General features: G+C 47.9%; 1 protein-coding gene across 1 annotated transcript; it reads right to left on the bottom strand.

Annotated features, from left to right (window-relative positions):
• Positions 1-1,020: 1,020 nt before the first annotated feature.
• Positions 1,021-22,624, bottom strand: PtA15_18A88 (uncharacterized protein; the record flags this gene model as incomplete). The annotated part of the gene is made up of 9 exons (XM_053165046.1): positions 1,021-1,476; positions 1,566-2,027; positions 2,087-2,439; positions 2,535-3,599; positions 3,670-5,083; positions 5,177-5,227; positions 5,308-5,319; positions 11,235-12,430; positions 22,483-22,624. The coding sequence occupies 9 exons, from the start codon at positions 22,622-22,624 to the stop codon at positions 1,021-1,023; spliced, it is 5,151 nt and encodes a 1,716-aa protein (XP_053028587.1).

Below are 22,624 nucleotides of genomic sequence, written 5' to 3'. Positions count from 1 at the left end.
ACGAAAAAAAAAGACATGGATCTTTCTATCGACCCATGTAAATATAAAGAGGAGCGGGATTCCGCAATCGGTTCAAATTCAAGGGTGTATCGGCTTATCTTCAAATAGTTCCATCATCCAACATCAGGATATTAGGGGATAATCTCCCTTGGACGTCATTTAGGGTGCATTCACGTCCAGGTTGGATGTATAACATTCTCAACCAGAGCACTCTGCTCTTCAAAAGTTTCCGAGAAAGAATCGAGATTTTCTTCTTTTCAAAAAACCAAAAAAGAGAGAGCCAGAGAAATGTTATGATGGATATATATAATATATCTGTATATGTATATATATGTGAAGATAAGCCGGGATAAACCCCAATCTTTGGCGGAGATGTACATAGAACTTGGATCAAGAAGCCCCCGAGGTTGTGTAGGATAGCGGACAACAGGCAAAGAAGCGCAAAAATGATGCGAGTATGAACAGTTTCTTCTAATGATTTTGGTTTGTCGGGGCCGGGGTCTCGAGAAGTTTTTTTTGTGGGGGGGAAGTGTCCATGAGGGGCTGGTTCTGTTGAGTTTCAATCCTTTTGAAAATGATTGCCGAGAGCAGAAATCCGCGATGAAAGAAAAGATATGAAGGGAAAAAGCGCAGAGGTGGAAAAAAAGAGGAGGCGCTGGGTTGCCCGGGAAGGAAGAAAGGCAAGGCATACCTAGATAAGCAAGCACGTGTCCGAACAGCGAATACCAAACGAATAAACGCGAAAAGAATTCAAGGTGCGCGTTCAATCCCAGAAAGGTTCGCGTCAGGAGTATGTGGATGAGAAACAAGTCAGCAGATGGTCGGTATTCTGTGGGGAAATCAGGGTTACTGACCAGCACGGATAGGAGAGACGAACGAGAAACGATCGTGGTTGAGTTGGAAAAAAAAAACGCAGAAAACGAGGCCTGGAGGAAAGGAGGCATGGAAGAACAGGGAGGCAAGAAGAGAGTTGGATTGAGATGTCAGAAAAGCAGCGGATGGGATGGCGGAAGGAATCCATCAAGGCTCGGTAGAGGTGGATGGATCGGGGGGTTTGCTGGGGTCCGGGATGCCATGTTCGTCCCTGTAGATGCCATCAATTGCGGCGAAGGCCAGTCTGTAGGGCAGACCCCTGATAAGAGTGGTGACTCTTCTGATGATTTGATCGACGGGGCGGCCGGCGGCAACGGCGGTCTCGAGGGAGATTCTGTAGAGGCTGAGGACAGCGAGCGAGACCTGGGTCTGTTGCTCTGGATAGGGCGCATGGAGACTTATGGCTTGCTGGAGAATTACCGGCGCCGGGCTAGGCACGAAGCTCAGGTTGGCCTGGCCCATGCGGATGATCCGGAGCAGAATCTCCATAACCATGTCCGCGTCTTTGCCAAAGTGGCCGTCAATAAAACGTTGGCGACTGTCAAGCGTCCCCAGCGTGGACGTGGTCAACCATGTATCGAGCATATGCTGGATGGTAGGAGGCTAACAAGAAAGTCAGGTGCCGGTGTTAGGCCGAGGGACTTAAAACTCTCAGGATGAATAAAAAAAAAGAAAAGAAAAGGTGGACTGACAGGTTCAGGATCAGCAACCGTAATTTTACGCCGCCAGCCGTATTCCGATGTGTCTTCGGGTCTGAAAATCCTCCCCGTCATCTGGGAAATCCAGGAATCGAGATCCCCAGTCCTCACCCACTTCGCTTCAGTGAATGGGTGGACGCTATCCAACGTAGCGATAATTAAAAACGATTCCTGTTTGAATCCGTGTTTAACGTCGGGTTTGCCTTCCGGTGACTTCTGGGCTTTTCGGGAAAGGGGCCCATCCATGTTCGAAAGGAAAAATCGATGTAAAGGCGGAAGGAGAGGATCGTGGGAAATCTCTGGATTTTCATCATCGCTTGGCTGTGGGGACTCGACGTCTTGGGACTTGTCTCCATTGTCTTCGTGCGTTTGGGCTTCCTTCGCCCGCCACGAGGCCTCTAGCGTTCCACGATCAATGACTACGTACTCTTTGAGTTCTGGATCGAAGGCCTCCACCTAATAAATCGAGAAAAATTAGTACATGGCCACAGGAATACAGAAGGAGAGACTCTCACCAGTACACCCTTGCAGATCCGATAGACATCCACTGCACCATCGAATTTCCCGCCTTGGATGACAGCCGGCATCAACCTGACCAAAACCTCGATCCTGTGTTCGTTCCTGAACACTTTGATACTCTGAACTACGTCAGCATCTATGACTATCCGACGGGAGTTGTGAGCATACGAGATCGATATCCGATCATTTTGAGGTTCGGGGGCTGGGAGACTCTCATACTCTGCTTGCCGGTCCTTCTCGTCCTCGGCTTCGAGATTGGCGGCCGGGTCGGTGCCGTTGGTCTCGGCGACCTCATCTCCCGCGGGCTTCTCCCCAGACGGTCCTGCCGTCGGGGCTGACTCCTCTTTAACTTTGTATAAAATAGTAAGAAAAATGTAAGATTGCGCCTGTGAGTAACCAGTCCGATAATCATGCACCCAAGAGGTCAATCTCGTAGAGGCTTACCTGGTTTGACATCCTCAGCTTTCGAGTCAACGACCTCTTTGGTCGAACTTGGATTATCAGGCTTAGGGATTTCGACGATATCGGGGGTAGAAATGACCGGAGCAGCCGAGCTCTCAGGCTTGGGTGATTCTTTGACAACAGCCTCAGCGGATGGGGGATGCAAACTGGTTTCCTTTTTAGGGGTTTTCTTGGAGGGACTCAAGTTCGCCACGGGCGAAGAGACTTGCGCGCACCCACCAAGCTTTGTGTCAGCACTCTTGACGGAGGCTCCGGACACATTGCGCTTTCCGGACCCAGAGGCCACCACAGGTTTGTTGGGGAGACCTGCGGGGGCAACGAGGGGTCTGACGGAATCAAGAATAGTGGAAAAATAGATCCGCAGGCGACTGTTTTCGGGTTCGGGTGGATTACTGGGTTGAGCATCCGAATGGACGGGATCGGAGGATTGGTCTTGATCCGCGGATGGAGGCTGAGCCGCGGCGGCGGTCTGCGACTCTGAATCGTCTATGACGATGGGGGGAATACTCTCCTTTTGGGGAAGGTCTTCGGGATTTTGATCGCCATCAGCAGTGACAGCAGGGGTGCTGGTAGGATCAGCCTCGCGCGATTCGAGGGTTTTCTTCGAAGAGTCAGGTAGTAGTTGGTCGTTAATTTCTTGATCCAGATTGTTGTCCTCGTGGTCACTATTGGTCTCTTCATTCTCGAGATCCAAGCCTGTAACTGCAGATGCAGCATCCTCATAGATCTTTTTGGCCATTTCGACCGTGTCGGATTTGAGTTTCTTGGAAGACGTACTGGGACCTGCCGGATTGTCGTGATCACCTGGTGCAGGCTTATCGTCATCTTCGTCTGCGTCATCATCGCGGGCATGTTTTCCAGTGGCCCTGCCGGAATTGTCCTCGGGATTAGACTGAGGCAAGTGGGAGTTTTCTATGAGATTGCCGGCTGCCGCGCTAATGTGCATTACATCGACACCGGCAGAGGTATCAGCCCGCCATAACCACGGAAGAATGGGGATTTCCAATCCATTGATACGGAAATCGGTCAAGGGACGTCGCGCTGGAGCTGGAGGAGCAAAACTCATGTTAATCATTCTGGGTGTTTGGAAAAGAAAGGTGAGAGCAATGTGACATACTTTCTTCTGCGCGCTTAGCATCAGTCTTTTGCTCGCGGTCGTTGAACTCTTTGAACTCTATACCCCAGCCAAGCTTGGCGCGACTAGCCGAGGGGCGAGCATCTTTTTTAGGCTTATCCAGCCTGTCACCACCAGGTCCCGAGTTTGGACCGGGTCCGCCACCTCGGCTCGGACGACCGGGGTTCTGTCGATCGTCGAATTTGCCATCGCGGCCATTGATCCTCCCACCCCCGCGTCTGTTGCCGGAGTTTCGGTCTCCCATTCCACCTCCCCCACGGTTGCTCACACCTCCGCCACCTCTGCGATCATGGCCTTTGTTGTGATAAGGAGCAGTGGGCAGATTCGAGATGTTTCGCGGGCCGCGGTTGGCCGGGCCATTAGACCGGTCTTGATGCCTAGAGGTACCACCGCCCGTTGCACCATAGTTGGACCCCTGATCGTCATGGCGATGACCATGTCCGCCCCGAATCGATCGGTTTCCTGGACCATTTCTCTCAGACTTGCCCGACGGTCCGTAAGACTGGTTTGGGTAAGGTCTATTCCCGCGAGGATTCATCGCCTCGCCACCACCCATTTCGTTTCGATCACGGGGGCCACGACCGCCAGACATCGAGTTTCCAGAGTTGCCGCGGAAGCCCCCTCGGCCCGACCGATGAGAGCCAGGAGCATGGTTAGCTGGACCTCCGCCTGGGCCTCGGTAAGGGTCGTTTGGAGTCTGAGGGGGGGCGCCATTGTAGCTCGGACCGCCAGGGCTGAAATCCGAATGAAAGCTGTTGTTTCCACGAGAATGGCCACCCATGGCTGGGTTCGATGGATCGTTGTTGTTTGAAGAGGGGTAGCCCGCGTTAGCCGCATAAGGCGGGAAGTGAGCCTCGTTATTATATGAGGTTGGGGGATAGTGATTGCCCGACGCCTGCGGGGACTGATGAAAAGATGGCAGCGGGTGGGCCATGGCAGGGGGAGGTTCGAAGTGAGGTGCAGAGCCAGGATCGTAGCCGCCAGTTCCTCCACCGGGGCCCAAGTTTAAGCGAATGGGTGAGTTGTTACCAAACGGGCCAGTAGAGCGGGGAGGTCTGCTGCCAGAGAATCCGCCACGAGTATTGTTGGTACTGGCACCGATTCGCATAGTACCAGTGGGAGTGTGATTCATCTTGTTGTTATGATTATGATGATTGTTATTGTTTCGTAGCGGTGTTGGCGCAGATGGGAGCGCGTTAGAGTTGGGTTGAGGTGCGGAGGGCGGATACGGGTTGGGCTGAGAGGGGGATCCATATCCTGCGCCGTTATTATTGGCCTCGTAGCGTGGCCGCTTGAAAGGCGGTTGGGCAGCACCACCTCCCGGAGAGTTTTGAAGACCAGGCCCGTTTACTTGAGCCGGAGGGTACCCCACATAGGGGTTTTGAGGGATGGGGTTCTGTGAAAGGGGGGAACGGTGTTTGTTAGCGACAATGCATATCGGTTTGAGAAGGCAACACGAATGCCAATGAGAGCGCGGGGGTAGACTTACTGGGTTTGAAGGCAACTGGTTTGTATTCGGGGCAGGGTACCCTTGATACGGCTGGGCAGACAGCGATGTAGAAATTCACGGAAATGGTTAGTTTTGAGCTATGATATATTTTGAGGTTGTCTGTTACTGACTTTGTGCGGCTGCTGTGGACCAGCGGGAGTGCCATATCCGTAGTTCGCGTAAGCAGGGTGAGTAGATGGCTGTTGTGGCTGTTGTGGCTGTTGCTGCTGTTGGGCCTGCTGATGTTGTTGTTGTTGCTGCTGCTGCTGCTGCTGCTGCTGTTGTTGTTGTTGTTGGGGGTTTGGCGGCAGCTGGTTATAAGCCGTAGCTGGGTAGGCACCTGCAGCTGGTTGCGCGTGAGGATAGCCAGCGTACTGGCCAAAGGAAGCGCTGGGGGCGGGGGCAAACTGGGGATAAGGATAGGGCTGCGAAGTGGCAGGGGGGATGGTGTTTGCCGGCGGCTGTTGGGGCTGGTAGCTAGCGGAGGGGTTGGAGCTGGGCTGGGGAGGTGGCTGGCCTGACGGCAGGGGAGGATAGGACAGATTGGCGGGGGCTAGGAAACAGGAAGCAATGGACATCAGCGGGCATGGCCTGGCTTGGTATCTGACGGAAAGAGTGATCGGCGGGATGGCAGCTTGGGGCAATATACAGCAGCGCGAATACTTGGACACGCCGATCACTCGTCAAACGAGCCGGGCAGAGAGAGCACAGAGGACTGACGATTGGGGTTGGGCTGCCCCGGCGCAGAGAATCCCTGGTAGGTTCGCTTCATGAGGCCCTGCAGGCTGCGCCAGAAAAGTGGAGACGGGGCCCGATGGTCGACAGTCAGGAGCCTGGGGGGAGCTGGCGAGGGCGAGGGCGAGGGCGGCTTAAGTAGGGCAGGCGGGCGACGAGCTCAATGAATTTCCGCTGGCTGAGCAAGCAGCCGGGCCTGTCACGGCTCGGGCCATCCGTGGAACCTCCGAGGAAAGCCTCCCTGCTGCGGATACCCGGGGGGTAACTTCGATCAGCATCGACGCCGGCGAAGATGTGGATCCTGTGCCCAAGGGCAAATACCCCCCTAAACTGGACAGCAGGCAGCTATCTGCACGACTAGCGACCAGCCCACGAGACACCTGTGGCTAGCCTCAACGCTCGGCGAAAGAACGTCCGATGGCTCGGCTGAAAATAAACATGCAAACTATGATTACGTAGAAGGCTGCAAATAAATCCCTCCGCCCCGAGTCGCCGGGCCGCGTCCATTGTACCGGGAAAGAAACGGTCAAGCGCTTGGCCCACTCGGCACCACCGATGTGGCCATTTCGAGCCCTACCACGAAGCACGAGAGCTTCCACTTGCCCCTACCATCAAAGAGCACAAGGGTAAGCATCGATCCTGATATCGATCCACCAAATATTCGTGGCACCCTGATCACAAGCAGAGAGTCTCTACTAGCAAGTATTTGCATAGAATGCTGGCCACAACCATCGAGTACAACGTATACATATCAGGTTCTTTCCGTGCATCGAGAAATCGTATGTAAATATGTAAATATCTGTGGACAACGGATGGGTTGGTTGAAGGTCTCCAGTTGACGAAACCTGATCCGGTAAGCAGGTCAAGCGATACATCGAAATGTCACGAGCTGATTAGAAAAGAAAGCAGTCATCAAGACAGGCTATCAACCAACCACGCCAATATTTACACATCATCTCATATGACTTGGTCGTATTTGGATTCACACATATGATTGGAAGCCTTCATCCAACAGTTTTATACGCCTTCTACATATATGGGTCCCGTAAGGGCCTATACATAAATCGATAGACCAAGCGTAAGCTTCCCTCTTACGCAGGTTCCGAAAACACTGTAACCGATACACAGGTGAGTCTCGAGAGGGAAAGGGCATGGGTCTTCCGAGCTGTTCAGACGAGACTTCTCACCCTTTACCGAAGCTTTTGATCAAGGTCTACATATCTCCAAGAGGTGTGCCAAAAACAACCCAAGGGAGGATGGGATGTCTGATCGACGGGCTCTGATGCCTGATCTGTTGTGGAAAGACGGTTGAAAACACAATGCTTAGAATGAGAGGCTCATCATGCACTGTCGGTGTTCAAGAAACCGGATGAACAAGAATGAGAGTGATACATATCCAATGCAACAACTATATGAGTGTTACAACGGAACCCAACAAAATTTATTCCAGGAGTCTGTGAAATTCCGACATTCATATTCACATGAAATTCACTCCAGGGGGTGGGGGACTTTTGGCGCAACAGGAATGAAAATCGAAGCGTACCATATTGGAAGCGGGAAGTCAACCCAAAGGGGATCAATCATGAGCTGGTGCATTGTTTTGATAATCTTAATGTATGATTATCATTGCTTATAAGTTATTTTGTGCTTCTAGTATTTAAACTAAAGATCTGCATGGTCAAATTCATAATGTAGCAAAAGTTGAGAGCTCTCTTCACTTCAAACACCTCACAAAATCAATGGTTATTGATCACAAAGGATAAGAGACAGATTCAGTGCATTTTTTCTAGGTTTCTTTCTTCAAGCGGATTAGGGGGGGGTTCACAATAAGGAAGCCCCAATTGGATCAATCCTTTGTTGTTGGCCCCATTGTAATGATTTTTGAGGTTGAAGCTTGAAATTGAATGGTCCAACACCTTCAAACTGTTTGGGCACCACTGGCAGCAATACACAGTCAAGTTTCCATCCTGTAATGGTAAGAAAATTAAACCAAAACAAATTAGCAATTAATTGACAATAGATAACAATTGATTGACAAGAGATATGAAGATTTTTTGATCCGTCCTTCTGCAACAGGATAGCCAAAATATAAGCGGGGAGGATCAAACCCATCCTTATCTTTATTTTTCTCTTTTGATTTCAAATTGTGTTTGTCATCTGAGTTCTGATCCAAATTGACCGTTTATATGTTCTTAACAGTGAGGCTAGCAACCTGTCTTAGTCCACACTCAGCCTGTGTCAAAACAATTCAGATCATGCAATTTTCAAAATGGCCAGCATGATAATACACAATAACAGACCTGGGGCTTAAATTAAGGGCTTGACCTGGTCTCTTAGTGGTGGCCTTTTTTTCTACCACAATTTCTGGTTTGCTTTCTTTGTCATCACTGCCAGCATATTTGGCTGGGTTTAAGTCATCCTAGTTTAACTGGGATGCACTCAGCCAATTTAAAATGGGTTGATCTAGAGATGGCTGCGGGTACCTGCGCCTGGCGGGTGCAGGTGTTCAGTTTTGCTAGAAAAATGGCGGGTACCCGCCTGCCTGACTGTTCTGACCCAATCATTGGGTCTCCAAACCCAATCATTGGGTCTCAGGACCCGATCATTGGATCTCAGGACTCAATGCATGCATTGGGTCTTGGGACCCAATCGTACCTGCGGGCCGCGGGTACTTGCCTCTTGTACCTGGGTACCCGCTCCGCAGGTGCGGGTGCGGGTGTCTGATTTTCGTGAAAATCTGTCCAGGTACCCGCACCTGTGCGGGTACCTGGGTGCAAAGTGCCATCCCTAGGTTGATCTCAACCAATGAAATATAAAGCCAAGGGGGGTACCTTGGATTCACATTTCATCATTTGAGATCAACCAAGTTTGACTTGTTTGAGTCAATCCCATTTTAACTGGGATAACCTCAGCCCAGCCAATTTTGCTGGCAGTGTGCATCCTCTAGGACTGGGGCAGCTTTCTTGACCTTTGGCAAATGAGGAACAAGGGCTCACCAAAAATCACCTTGAGTAGGTACAAATCTGGGGAGAGAGCTTGTGCTGCACATGCGGGAGGATTCTTGGCGGGTTGACTGAGTTTGATTGCTTGGATTGCTGGTAGTGGTTGTATTTGGAGGGGTAGAAGGCGGATGAAGGTGCATCTCCAGGGTGTCTGCCAGTCATATTCAAGTATGGAGTGGATAACAGATTGGTGAGGGAGGGACTCAGAAGTGAGGAAGGGCTGCCGGCTCAGTCCACGCCACCGCTGGCCGGATGGATGGATATGCTGGACGGGTACATGTATAATACACTTTTCTGGCCAAAAAGTACATGTAGCGCACTTGTAGCAGGAAAGAAGTGTTTTTTTTGGCTGCACTGCTCAATCATGTAGCAATAGCATGGCTTTTTGCGCTTTTTGCCCTGGGAAAATGGTGCACCAGGAAAATAAAATAGTCAGTTGATGACAAGTGACATTACACCAGCTCCAGCCAGCTACCCACTATCTATCCAATATCTATCCAATATCTACCCCAACCTCCCAACCATCTCCTCAACCTCCAAAATTTAACAAGGAGGTCCTATTCAGTTTTTGATGAGCCCAACTGATCCTCAGTTCTGTCCAGCTGATACTCAGCTTTGGTACCCAGCTCATACTCAGCTTTTCTGCCCAGCTCATACTCAGCTTTTTCACACAGCTCACTATCAGAATTGGAATAAAGCCTTTTGACAGGTCCTTGCCCAGGTGATGCTCAGTTTTGTACTAGTCCTGGCGCAGCTGATGCTCAGCTTTGTACCAGTCCTTGCTCAGCCTTCTCCTAGTCCTGTCACAGCTGATGCTCAGCTTTGGCCCAGTCCTGGGCCAGCTGGCCAGCTGATGCTCAGCTTGCTGAGTATCAGCTGATCCAGGCCAGGGAAAAAGATGGGAATCAGCTTGGACAGGATCAGAGCTGAAAATCAGCTAGGATAGGGCCAAAGATGAGCATCAGCTGAGCCACAGCCAAGGCTGGGCATCAGCTGTGCCAGGACCAAAGATGATCATCAGGTGACCAGTTCCAAAGCTGAGCATCAGCTGGGCCAGGGGAAAAACTGAGCATCAGCTGAGCCAGGGTAAAATCTGAGCATCAGCTGGGCCAGGGCCAAAGCTGAGAATCATCTGGTTTTTTCACATTGAGTGCTTTGATCCTGACACCTATCATGTGAGCCCCAGATGTGCTGGTGGAGAGGAGCAGCATTGGAGCAGTGTTGGAGCTGAAAACAAAGCTGTGTCATGTCACTTGCCATCAAGTGACTACTTTTTTTTCCTGGTGGTGCATGTGGGCTACATGTAGCCGTAGCGCAGCACTACAGCTTTTTGGGATGGAAGTGTATGGGTACCTGCTGCGCTGCACTAAAGCAGGCACTTTTTTGTTGCACAGCATAGCCTTTCACTGTTGCAAAAACTCAGATATGGATCTGCATGAAGAATGATCCACATGTCAGAATTCACACAACCCATGAAATAACATTGGTCTTACCTATTGCTAATTTGCTTCACTTGGTTTTAGGGTGTTCAAAGTTGACTTGCATAAAATCATAACACCACAAAATCATAAAATTCTGAGCTCAAAAAAATATGTACCACCCAAACACTCAAATTACAGCAACATTTCTAGAATGGTACATATGAAATCATCACTTGAAAGTTTTATGATTTTATGATTTTATGTGTTGAAAATTTTATGATTTCAACTTTGAACACCTTAATTGCATAGAGTTGTGGCTTCAGCTTCTAATCATCATACCATACATTACTGGCCATCCTGTCTGGGTGTTTGTGCTTACTTTTCAAACAGTCTTTTCCCTCTTTGTTTTTACTGCCTAAGAGTCTGGCTGAATGTTGGAAAAAGTAAGGTTGATAGGCCTAGTGAATTGTTCTTAAAGCATAAAATTAATTGAAAGAAAACAAAGATTTGATTATATCTGTCTAAAGTTTTTCAAAGGGAACTTCAATGAAGTGTAATCATGGGCTTGTCACTGAGCTGCTCCACAAAGCAGCTAAAGATTTCATTGATCAAGTACTTGAAACTGACAGGTAATTCTCCTTCCATGCAATGAAGAAGCAGTGAAGATGATAGTGAAGCTCTTGAGGAATAGATCCATCGTGTTAAGATGGGCCAATAAAAACCAGAAATCGCTTTTATTCTATGCAAATTTGTTGTATATAATCGCAATCTGCCCTTTTTTCGAGGTGTATCTGCTACCGGGTATGGGTGCTCAATAAGTTCACGCAGGTACTCAAAAAAATGCCGCCCAGCTGCTTGCCTTTGCGATTGCAACGTAGCCACATCTTCGGTCCCCGCAACTTGGGCTGGAATGAGTGTGTTGATTATATCTACGTAGAACAAATAGACTGGTAGAATTTTCAGGGTGTGTTCCAAGTCGTCCAGTAAACTTTGTTCCGATGGTCCAGAGTGATTCTTCCTGATTTTTTCTTGAAGCTGAATTTTAAGATGTACGAACTGCGGGACAACCCGATCAGTGTAGAGCGACCACAATTCTAGATTGCTACTGTTGGCTTCATCCATGAATCGTTTCACGGCACCCCACCTTCTTGCTTTATGTTGTTTGTCAAAATCGATATGTGCGGTTCCTGGCGACCTAACTTTTCTGATTTGATTATAGACGTCTGCGTTTCGTTTGAAAACTTGATCTTCCTCTATCTTAAGCATCTTGTATTCGCCTTCCTGTTCACTTCCTATGAATCTGTCTCCGTTGACTTTTTTCAAGCTTCGGATTGCTTCAAAGATGACTCGTATTTCGCTTTCCACTGGCCGCATGGAATTGATTATTTCAAACGCAGGAGCAGTGTCATCACTGGAGGGTTTCTTATTTTTTCTCGGTAAAGGTTTGAGCTTTTTTTGACGCTTTTGCCTCAGTTTTCGAACACTCGTTGGGTGCATATTGGTGGAAGTGAGAATGGGACTAAATTCCAGCAGTGGTGTGTTGGTGAAATCGAGAATATTATTGTTGGGAAGGCGACCTGATACAGGCAGCGGATGCATATTGTCAATAGTGCCAACTTGTCTTTCGTTTTCAATGGACCACTCAGAATTGATGATTTCAAAAGCAAGATCACTAGTCTCATCGCTTGAGGCTTTCTTCTTTTTTCTTGCTGAATTTCCGATCTGGTTTTTGCCGCTTGGCCTCTTTTTTTGAACACGCGTCGGATGCGTCTCGGTGGCCGTGAAAATGGGACGAGATTCCAGCTGTGGGCGATTGGCCAAATCGAGGATGTTGTTGTTGTGAAGGTAACCAGATTCAGGCAGCGGATGCACATTGTCAATAGTGATAGTGCTACGGGGATCGGGATGAGATTCCGGCCAAGGAATATTGGCAACGTTGAGAATGTCGCTCAGGTCATGTGATCCAGGCGGCGGACGCGTATCAATTCCACCAGCGGGATGAGATTCTGGCAACGGGCTATGGGAGAAAACGAGGAGATCATGAAGGGAATCCAATTCTTGCATCGTTTGAGCCGACGGCAGCCTGAGCCATGTCTCTGCAGGTTCCGGATGAAACATACATTGCACATTCTGCACGAATAAGCAAGCTAGCCAAATGAGCACCCAGAAGGGAATGCTGGAGTAGGTAGTGCGTTCGTAATAGTTACGCCTTGGTCCCGGAACCATGATGGAGTTGTTCCTACTTCCTCGGATAATTATTGTGTAAAAAGTGGAATCGAGGACAATCGGGTGGGTCCGGCCTTCACGCTGCTCACCATGAGTTCAGCTATGTTGTATAAACCTGGCCCAACATCTTTGACCCACCATGTCTGAAACCCAAAAAGAGATTTTGGAGCCCAAGGTGCATGGAATCCAGCCTAATCAAGATTCCTGAAACATCAGAAAATAACCCATCGCGTGGTTCAGTGGTTCCCCGGCCTACTTTCTGACTGGGACTCCGGAGGAATCACTCCTGGTCAACGAGATGTATGTACAGTCTCTATGACCGCGAGAGATTCCGGCCGGTCCACATTCCTGTCGAGCTTGAACTTAACCGACACCATGGGAGTTTGCTCAGCACTGTATTGTATAATGTATGTGTATAATGTATGCCATACCTATCCTGGAAACAAGGCCAATATAAGGTTTACTTGATCCTCAATCTTGACCAAAGTTCTTCATGTTTTGATGGTAATGATTTTTGACCTCTTTGTAAACACATACCCTGTTGGTTTCTCAGAAACTAGTTTTATATTGATTTTCTGGGTGCACACCAAAAATCTGCTAGTTTTTGTTAATTTTTTTCTATTACACATGGTTCAAACTTATGATGGAGTGTAGTGAGACTCTGGGAGGTCTGATTTTGCCTTGGTACTATCAAGGGTGAAACTGATCCAATGTATGTATCAGTATTTATCAATATCAGATTGTTTTTTGGTCTGATACTGTGTATTGGGATTGGATCTGAAAACCAATCCAATACTTGCTCTTGTTATTTTGGGTATTGGAGTGGCCAATACAATACACTGGATCTGGGTTTTGTGTATTGGAATTTGTGGACAATACCAATAAATACCAAATACAGTATTGCCGGTATTGGCACGTTTTGCATTTGAGCACTGGGGGTGGGTGCATGCGGCGCAGCCTCACCAGATTCAGGTGAGGGAAATTCAGCTCCCGGGTTCCTAGGTCCGGTCGGACCTGGAATAGGAACATCCAACCTCCGCCAATACCAACATGGCTTCGAGTCGGAGTTGGGGTTGTTCTTCAAGACGGCAATTGGCTTCTCCACCACCTGGCCAAGTCACTCCCTCTCAGTCTTGACCAACATCTTGCCAGTCAACCAGAATAACCACACCCGTCCGGACTGATCCCAACTACGTTATACCACACAGTGACTCTCGAAAGCTGTTGGGCTCTCAAGCGCGCACAGCTAAACAAAAGCAATCTCAACCATCCTCATCAGCTTTGACTAGTACTGCGGCACAACCCAAGAGAAAGAAGAAAACAAACAAAAAGAAAAAGAAAAATATTGCTGAATCAACCAATGGCCTTGCGTCTGAATCTGAATCCAAATCTGATTCCAATTCCAACTCAACCTCCCAGCCTGGAATAACTGATCCCAAAACTGTAGAGGTAATTGACTTTACCCAGAATTCCAATGAAGAAAACTCAAGGTTCATCCTTCAAAAGAAGAAAAAACCAGCAAAGGAATCTGAATTCCAGGACATCAATGATTACTTTCATCCACCTGTGTGTGCAAAAGGCAAGGTAAGTAGTCCTTCTCTGGGGTTCATTTTCTCACTCAGAATCAAATATTGATAAAAAAATTCTTAAATATTGCACTAGACTGAGCCCATGCTCTACAAATGCCAATGGTGTCACAATACTTATCAAAAAGGAGCTGGTACACGCGCAAACCTCGTCAAGCATTGTGATGGCAATATTCATCGAGCCCCTTTTTTGGAACGAGCCAAGGCGATTGCTCCTGGGGTCAAGCTCCCTTTGACCACAAAGGAGATACAAGCCAAAGAGAAGGAACCCAAGAAAAATCTCCTGCAAAAGTGGGTTCATAGCAGCAAATTCGATAATCGGACGTTCAACCAAATTCTTGTCCTCTGGTTGGTGCAACATCCTTTGCCCTGGAATCAAATCAAAGACTTGATCCTCAGAGTGGCTTTCAACTACCTTTGCCAAGCATCCAAGACATACACTTGGATCTGGGCCGCAACTGAGGCCCATCGATTGTACTGTCAGCTGCAGGAGAAACTCTTATCCAAACTTCAGGTCAGTTCTTATCTGTTGTTGAGACAAATTATGATACCTTCATACTCAATCTCTTGCTCTGATTTGCAGTCAAACAGCTCAAAGTTATTGCTCATACATGACGTCTGGACTACTAAGGGGAATCGGCGCGCCTTCTTAGGGATATCGGTGGCTTACATCAACAATCATTGGTATTTCAAGATCAGACATTTGGCCGTCAAATACATTGCTTGGACGCATAAGGGTAAATAGTTAGCAATCCCAATGGCCAATATACTAATCAAGTCACATTTGCACCAAAAGATAAGTAGTTTTCATACTTTATTTGTGATAAACTCTTTTGTCGCTTTCTAATCAGTTTTTGTTTGAATTAAATACATCATAGCTCAAACTACTGATTTGGGTTCAAATAACATCACCATGGCGGTTGAAGTCAACCGCTTGATAGAGGACAAAACTAAATTTAATGCTGATCTTGCCAATAATCACATTCAATGTTTCTGTCACAAACTAGCTCTTATCCTCAACGCCGGGCTCAAAGCAATTGATGTTGCAAAGAACCACCGGGTTCAGTCAAATAAATCAACTCTTGGATCCGTACCTGGCTTATCGGACATTGCGGAAGAATCAGAAGATCACTCTTTGCCAACTGATCCATTTCAGTTAGACCAAAACTTTGTGCTTGAGCTCAAACAAGAGGATTCTGATTCAGAAGATAGTGATAATGAGACTCCAAAAAAAAAAAAAAAAAGATAATTTAAATTTAATTGCCACCACCATGAAAAAGGTATTTTCTTTGCCCTCGGTCCTCCTGTCATTGTGTAGATAAACTGACTAACTTTTTATTTGCTCAAGGTCGACTTTATCATTCAAAAAATTACGTCCTCTGCTGCTAAGCATTCCAAATTTGATACATGGGCCAAAAGACTCAAGTACTCTGGCCCTGGTCTCATTGCAGGATACAGGATACGCTGGCACATCAAGTTTGAGAGTAGGGAACGAGGCTATCATGCTCAAAATGTGATAAATAAACTCATTGAGAATGAGCGAGACCAACATGAGCGCTGTGGAACTCCTACCGTGCCAGGTGGTAGGCAGAGCGTCGAGGGGATGCGTGCTGTTGAGGCTGCCCTCGTGGGTGGTCCGGAAAAGTGATGAGGATCGTGTAAGCAAAGAGGTAAAAGGGTATTTTACGACGGCGTTGAGCGCGCGTCGGCGGTTGAGGTGTTTGAGAAGAGGGCCGTGGATACTGCCGGCAAAGTGATCAGGAAAAGGGATCAAGGGAAGCTCAGGGAAGATGAGGAAGGATTAGGATCAATAAGGTTTGACGAATTTCTGACTTGGATCAGTACAGAGTTCATGCCACCCCATCCTCTGAGTTTGAGCTGAACTCAGAGTCTGGGGTTTGTGACATCTAGCGGACCTATCATGATGCCCGCAAAGACAAAACAAAACAAAACAAAACAAAACACAAAACAAAACCAACCCTCCACTCTGAAACCTACCAATGCGCGCAAGGGGAGAAATAAACAAACAAACAGGGGAGGACAGGAGAAAATAAAACTGAGAAAGGAAACAAAGAACAACAACCAGGAAAAAGAAGAAAGAAGGGGGGGGGGAGGAAAGGATCTTGAAGAGAGAGGAGTTTGAGGATGAGAGGGAATGAGGGAAATCTTGAGATTGAGAGGTCTTGGGGAGTGAATTCTTGAAGCCTTGAGGATCTTGATGACGTCTTGAGGGTCTTGAAGATGAAACTTTGAGGATCTTGAGGAATGAGTGAGGATCTTGGGTCTTGAGGCGTGAAGTCTTGAATCTTGAAAATCTTGAAGGGTGAGAATGAATCTGATACTTGCTGATCTTGCTGGCAGCAGCGGCAAGAATGCTTCTGACTAGCGGTCAACCAAATGGGCCACCACAGCGCAAGGGAGGTAAAAATTACTTCAACAAGCAGGAAATCCTTTGAGGCGACTGGGATATCATCAAGAAAGTCAATTACATACTTGGGGTAAGCCATTCCCATTGCATCAACATCTGAATGCTCTTGTATTGGTTTTTATACAGGAATTTTACTTCCTCACTAAGAAGATGGAGGGCAATCTACCATTGGGATCAATGGTTCTAGCTCAATACAAATATATGAAGGACCACTTAGAAAAAAAAGCGACACTGACTACCAAACCCAAACTCCAAAAAATGATAAAAGTGATGCTTGACAAGACAAAGGGGTATGTTGGCGAGGCATTGAAATGTGATGCCATCCTGCTTGCAACTGTCCTCAACCCCTGCTAATCCAACAGTGGTATCCTGCCCACTTTGACTATACTCAAATACTTCTTCAAGGCAAATACAACGAGAAGAAAATAGAACTCCAAGCCCAGGCAGCAACAGAACAATCACCAATCAATAAATCAAGAGAAACACAGAAAGACGATTCCAAGGACATTGACTTATTCCCTGAGGCCGTTGATCCTACCTCCAATGAATTAACAACTTACCTGACGGGTAAGCATAAGTTTGGCGTCTAGCAAGCAGCAAACTGTTCAAAGTGGTGGAAGGTCAGTATCAATCTAGATACTTGGCAAGCTCATGTTGAATGCAGCTAGATACTGACAGAATATTCTTGCAGGACCATGGCCATGAATTCCCGGTCTTATCATTACTAGCTAGAGACTATCTCACCACGTGTGCCACCTTGGCAAGTGTTGAGAGGTGCTTTTCAGCGGCCACAGATGTTTGTGGTCCGGACTGGGGTGGCTTAGCTGCTCAAACGATCAAAAGATGTGTAAGTTCACACCAGTGGATCCAACAAGGAGTTCAGCCTGATGGCCCATTCCTGGCCGTGCAAGAAATCATCTCCAGTTACAAACAAGAGAAACAAGCCAGAGTCAAAGAGACTCAATGATATGATATTTTCTTTTTATTGTTTCATTTAATCAAAGCCCCCACTCAGTCTGCTATCTACGTACAATAAACATAAAACCCAAAAAAAGACTGATCTCCAATAAAAACCTCTTCTGCTTACTCCCAGCCCCCACTCAGTCTCACATGTTATCAAAAGTAGTTATTGTTTGTTGAGATTTCTACTGAAGGACCGCAGCACGAGGAAACAGAAAGATGAGCCTGTGGGCTCGAGAGGGGGCAGTGAGTGTTGAGGGCTCACCGGATTGGCTCGGGATGGAGGCGCGGAGAAAAATAAGGAGGAACCGATGGTACTTGATTGCTTGTATCTAGGCTGGCTTATGTAGTCTATGTACAAGTGATCAAGCTGTGGTTGAGGTGACATGAATAAGAAATGATAATGAATAGAAAAGTCTGGAACACTCAAACACAGTAGATATCTCAACTAAGTCAGAACTTTCACATGCAGAGCGCGCGCACATCAGAGAACAAGGATATTGGGGAAAGATTGATAGTCTAATCTCGGCAGGGAAACAATGTCACAAGGCAAGTACGGAACAACGATCATGACCTACAATATACAGGTCATAGGAAGTGAGGTAGCATAAGATGAGAGAGAACAGGATCAGAGTGAGGCATTCGAGAGAGGACTGGAAAGGGAAAATGAGGCAGAAGGCAGTAAAAGGAGAACAGGGGAACAAAATTCCAACATTGTTTTCATTCTCTATCACAGTAGCAATTAATTGTGACTTCCACTGCCCAATACCAGAGATACTGTATTGGTATTGCTCTGGGATTGCGTTACAATACACATAATGAGAGCCTGGGGGATCAGGCCAGCCAATACAATACAGCCGGATTGTATTGGTTGATTGGTACAATCCATGATTTTCTTATCCAGGGTATCAAGACATGCAATTGTAAGGGTCACGTGGACCCTCACTAAAAATGATGGGAAAAGGCGCTCGGGAAGGGGCTAAGAAGCCGGGAACGTTTCTAGGTCCAATTGGTGGGCTGTATTTCTTCGGGGGATCTAGCCGGGAGAGATGGGAAAACAAGAATCTCTCTGTTGAGTGCAACCAGGAATAATATGAAGAGAAAGAAATAAGGAAACTCTTACCTAGCCGGGAGAGATGGGAAAACAAGAATCTCTACCGGCTAGGACGTGGACAGGAAGCGGAACTAAGTATACGGGCCGGGGAGTCTTGTGATACTCCTTGTGAAACCCTAGTGTGCGCGGGTGCTTCACAGCAATATGATCCCAATAAAAGGGCTGGTATTGGATCAGATCGGATTGTTTCACCCTTGGTACTATGATTTGACTTTGGCTTGCATTGGCTGAAGGTCCCACTGTCACACAAACATATAATGTGTGCGGGCTTGTGTGAGAAGTTGTGTCACACAAACGTATGTGCACACGTCTGTGTGACACATTGTTCATCACAAAACAATACTGCGCCACACTGAGTGCCCCTGCAGAGCCAGGGGATTCAGAGAATCCTTGACAAATTTCACTTGATTTTCATACATCTGTACATAAATCTCTTTGAGGAGATTTTCTGAAGTCATTCACAAACCCCGTGTAATCTGAGGCCCCCCTGGAATTGTCCCAGAATTTGAACTCCCGGGGGAAAAACTTTAGCAGCTGAAGAATATTTTACACAAATTTACACATGCATGGTGGTGTGTCACATTTTTCATCACTGAGCCAAGCTGAGTGCGCATACAGCAACACAGGCTTATGTGGACCCTTCACAAATTGTATGTACACCACGGCTGCAAGCGAACGTTTTGATGTGGTTGTGGTATGGTTTCCAAAACGTTTGGAATACGTCGGGGCGAAGCCCCCACAGAAACCACTTTGAGAAGATTGGGGAGATATTTGAACAAAAGTTGAGAAACCATCACCCAAACGGAATTGAAACTAATAAAGTTGGGATGTGGTGCTCCCAACTTTATAAGTTAGCATAAACGTTTATGTGAACACCTCAAACATTTCCACCAACGAGGAAGGTTATGGGAAACGTTTGGATAACCACACAACTCAATTGACAACGTTTTTGGAAACAACAAACGTTATGGAAAACCGTTGCAGTTTCCGTGAACGTTACGGAAAACATTATTGGAATTGCCGGGTGCTCCCAAAACTCATTGGCTTCACCCTGCAAAACGTTTTGCCTAACGTTTCCAACTGCCAATTCCGTATTACTCCGATCAAACAGTTGTAGAGTAGAAGTAGACATTCATCATATGTTGTATTGCGCCGTTGTAGTAATATAAGGATAAGAAACTGAGATAGACAAGATATCTGTGAGATGGAGCTAGAACCAGTAAATAGGATAGACGACGAGATAGAGAGAGAGACAGCAAGTATGAGGAATCCGGGCCAGGATACATGTCCTCAAGGTCCAATGTATCTTCAGGGGGAGGCAATGCTGGATCTTGACCTTGGCGCCGAACCCGTTGATTCTTGCATTCAGCCTCGATTTCTCCCTTGGTTGGCAACGCAAAGTCAGCGGGGTCGACATTGTTAACCGTTTGGGTTTTGTTCCACAGGGCTCAATCCTTCTTCAGGATCAGCTGAGCAAATGCAAAGTGGTACAGGCGCGGATTACTGATCCGCGTGTAGAGGTCGTTGTCCAGTTGATGCCAGAAGGTCACCTTGCTGCCTTTGTCACGTGCAATACAATTAAGGTTGAAAACCATTCGCATGTGGGCCAGTTGAGCCTTGGCCGGCGCCTTCACCTCCACATTGATCTTCTTCGGGCAGGCATCCTTGTAGCGCGGCAGCATTCCCAAGAACACACTCTCGACGAGGTCAAACAGGTCAGGGACCGGAGGGGGTGGTTTGCCCGTGGTTGGGAGGTTGGATGCAAGGAGACCAACCAGTTTGTGCTTCTCGGCCTTCAGTTCATTGGTGATAAGGGTGTCAAATTGCGAGTTCCACACGTCATTGTCTTGCCAATTGGCGGGAAATTGGGAGAGGAATGCTGTGTCCTGCTCGCCAATGAGGACCTGCTTGATCACAAACACTTTTGATAAGCTGCGGGTCCAGGCTTACAAGGGGAGAAAATTAAAAGACCCACCTTCATGGCCGTGAAAGGTGTGACAGCTCCATTGATACGTCGTCCACGGAGGCGGCCATAAGCTTCAAGAGTGCCATCAAGTAAGACAATAAAAAGATTGGTGTGCACGAAGTTCTTGAGGGTCCCCACCACTTCCGATTTGGGAGCCAGTAGGGTTGTGGTTGCCAGTCAACTTGCTTCCTTGGTGCGGGATTTCAACTCGCTCACCAGCTTTGTGACCATACCGGATTGGATATCCTCAAGCCCCGCAAAAATCATGACCATGGCTGCTGGCCATCTCTTGTGCTTGGGTATCTATTTTGTTTGTGATTGGGGGGGGCATAATGTCCCGCGGTGAGAGACAGGTCGGTCACCTGGGGAGGAATTATGGTAAAGGGGGACTGGAATTACATTAAATACTGGCGCAGCAACCCTGATAAACTCCTTGGTGTTGGCAATGTTGGCACGAAGGGTGCTGATGTTGTCTCTGATGAATGTGAGAGTATTGAGACATACCAAAGCCAACAAGTTTTCTGAGTGGCTCGAGCTCCAGCTCATTGCGGGGGAAAGGGGCCGCTCCAATGCAGGTGGGCTGCTCATGCCTCAAACTTGTGGAAGTCTCTCTTCTGCGGGGGGGCGGGCAGCCCTGGTCGCGGAGCGACCCCTCCGAAGGAGGGACTTGAGTCCAAAACTGACTTACAACCGCGTCACAGTTGGCCAGTTTTGGTGTAGCCAACTTTTGGACGGCTGCACCTCCTGTACATCCATCTCCCCGGAGGTAAAAAGGAGATAGAGGAGGATGGTGCGGACCTCCTCATCCACTTTTCAAAAGAAAATATTGAAAATTGGACCAGCAGGAATTTTTTCAAGATTTTGAAAATCTGAAAATCTGACTCTTCAGGATTGAACTGAAGTTGATTCTTGTCTTCTCAACCAGGATCCCTCCTTCAAAAAATTCCTCAAAACAATTTTGTTTACTATCCTGGGATGGCCATCTCGTCCTCTATTGATTACATAAGGAATGGTTTGGTTTGAAGAAAAACAAACAAAGTCATGTTGAACTAAAATTGGCTTGTAAAAAATCCTACACATACAATTTTTGAAAAATTCAAAATCCTTCTTGATGGGGATGAAGACCCCCATCTTGGGCACACCCTGCCCAACATTATTATTGACTGGGTATTTGGGTGTATTTTATAGGATTTTTACAAAAAAAAGGACCTCAGAAGCCCAACCGTGACACGCGAGCATGCGCGTTTTAGACACAAGCCTCTCTCGCACTTTGTGCGTTCGACGGAGAGGCTGTACACGCTCGCTCATGCCTGCACCACCAGTTGGGGGAAGGGGCCCAGAAGCCATCTGGGTCGGTCTGCGGCTTTGTTCAGGTGACACCAAGGGCTGCTCAAGTTGGGCCAGAGGCTCATGGCGGCTATAGTGGTACGGGCTTGGGCTTGGGTTAGTTGGGGTATCCCAGATCAGTCCAGGTCCACCAGGGTCGCTCGCGCCTTGCCAGCCGTGGTATGAGTGGGTGGGCGCTGGGGGAGTACCATTCAGTGTTATACCCCGAGCAAAGACATACATGTAGCTTACGGTGGGATTCATTGGGGGCCCGGGCGCCATGGAGTGTTGGTATGATGCGCCTGAGGCCGGCCCGGGGCCTGCGGTCTGACCGGTAGTGTTATCGTTAGCTGAGTGGCCTTGGAACCCCCCTTGGATTGCCATCATGGGCAATGGCAATCCACCTGGGGCCCCGTGGTGTGTGCTAGACTGAAGCGGTGCACAAGCGACGAGAGCTGGTTGGTGTTCATCATGTAACAAGTCCCACCCATCTACTCCTGGCATTGGCCAGTTACCGCTAGCGTCGGGGCAAGGATATTTACCGGCAGCATTAGCGTCGGGGCGAGGATAGTTACCGGCGGTGTTAGCGTTGGGGCAAGCATTGTTACCGGCGGCGTTAGCGTCGGGGCGAGGATAGTTACTGGCAGTGTCGGGCCGAGGATTGTCTAGTTGCGTGTGATCCAT

The sequence above is a fragment of the Puccinia triticina genome, chromosome 18A, assembly GCF_026914185.1.
Source record: "Puccinia triticina chromosome 18A, complete sequence".
In the NCBI taxonomy this organism is placed as follows: Eukaryota; Fungi; Basidiomycota; class Pucciniomycetes; order Pucciniales; family Pucciniaceae; genus Puccinia; species Puccinia triticina.
The sequence above is the reverse complement of the archived record's forward strand: the minus strand, read 5'-3'. Positions and strand labels throughout refer to the sequence as shown.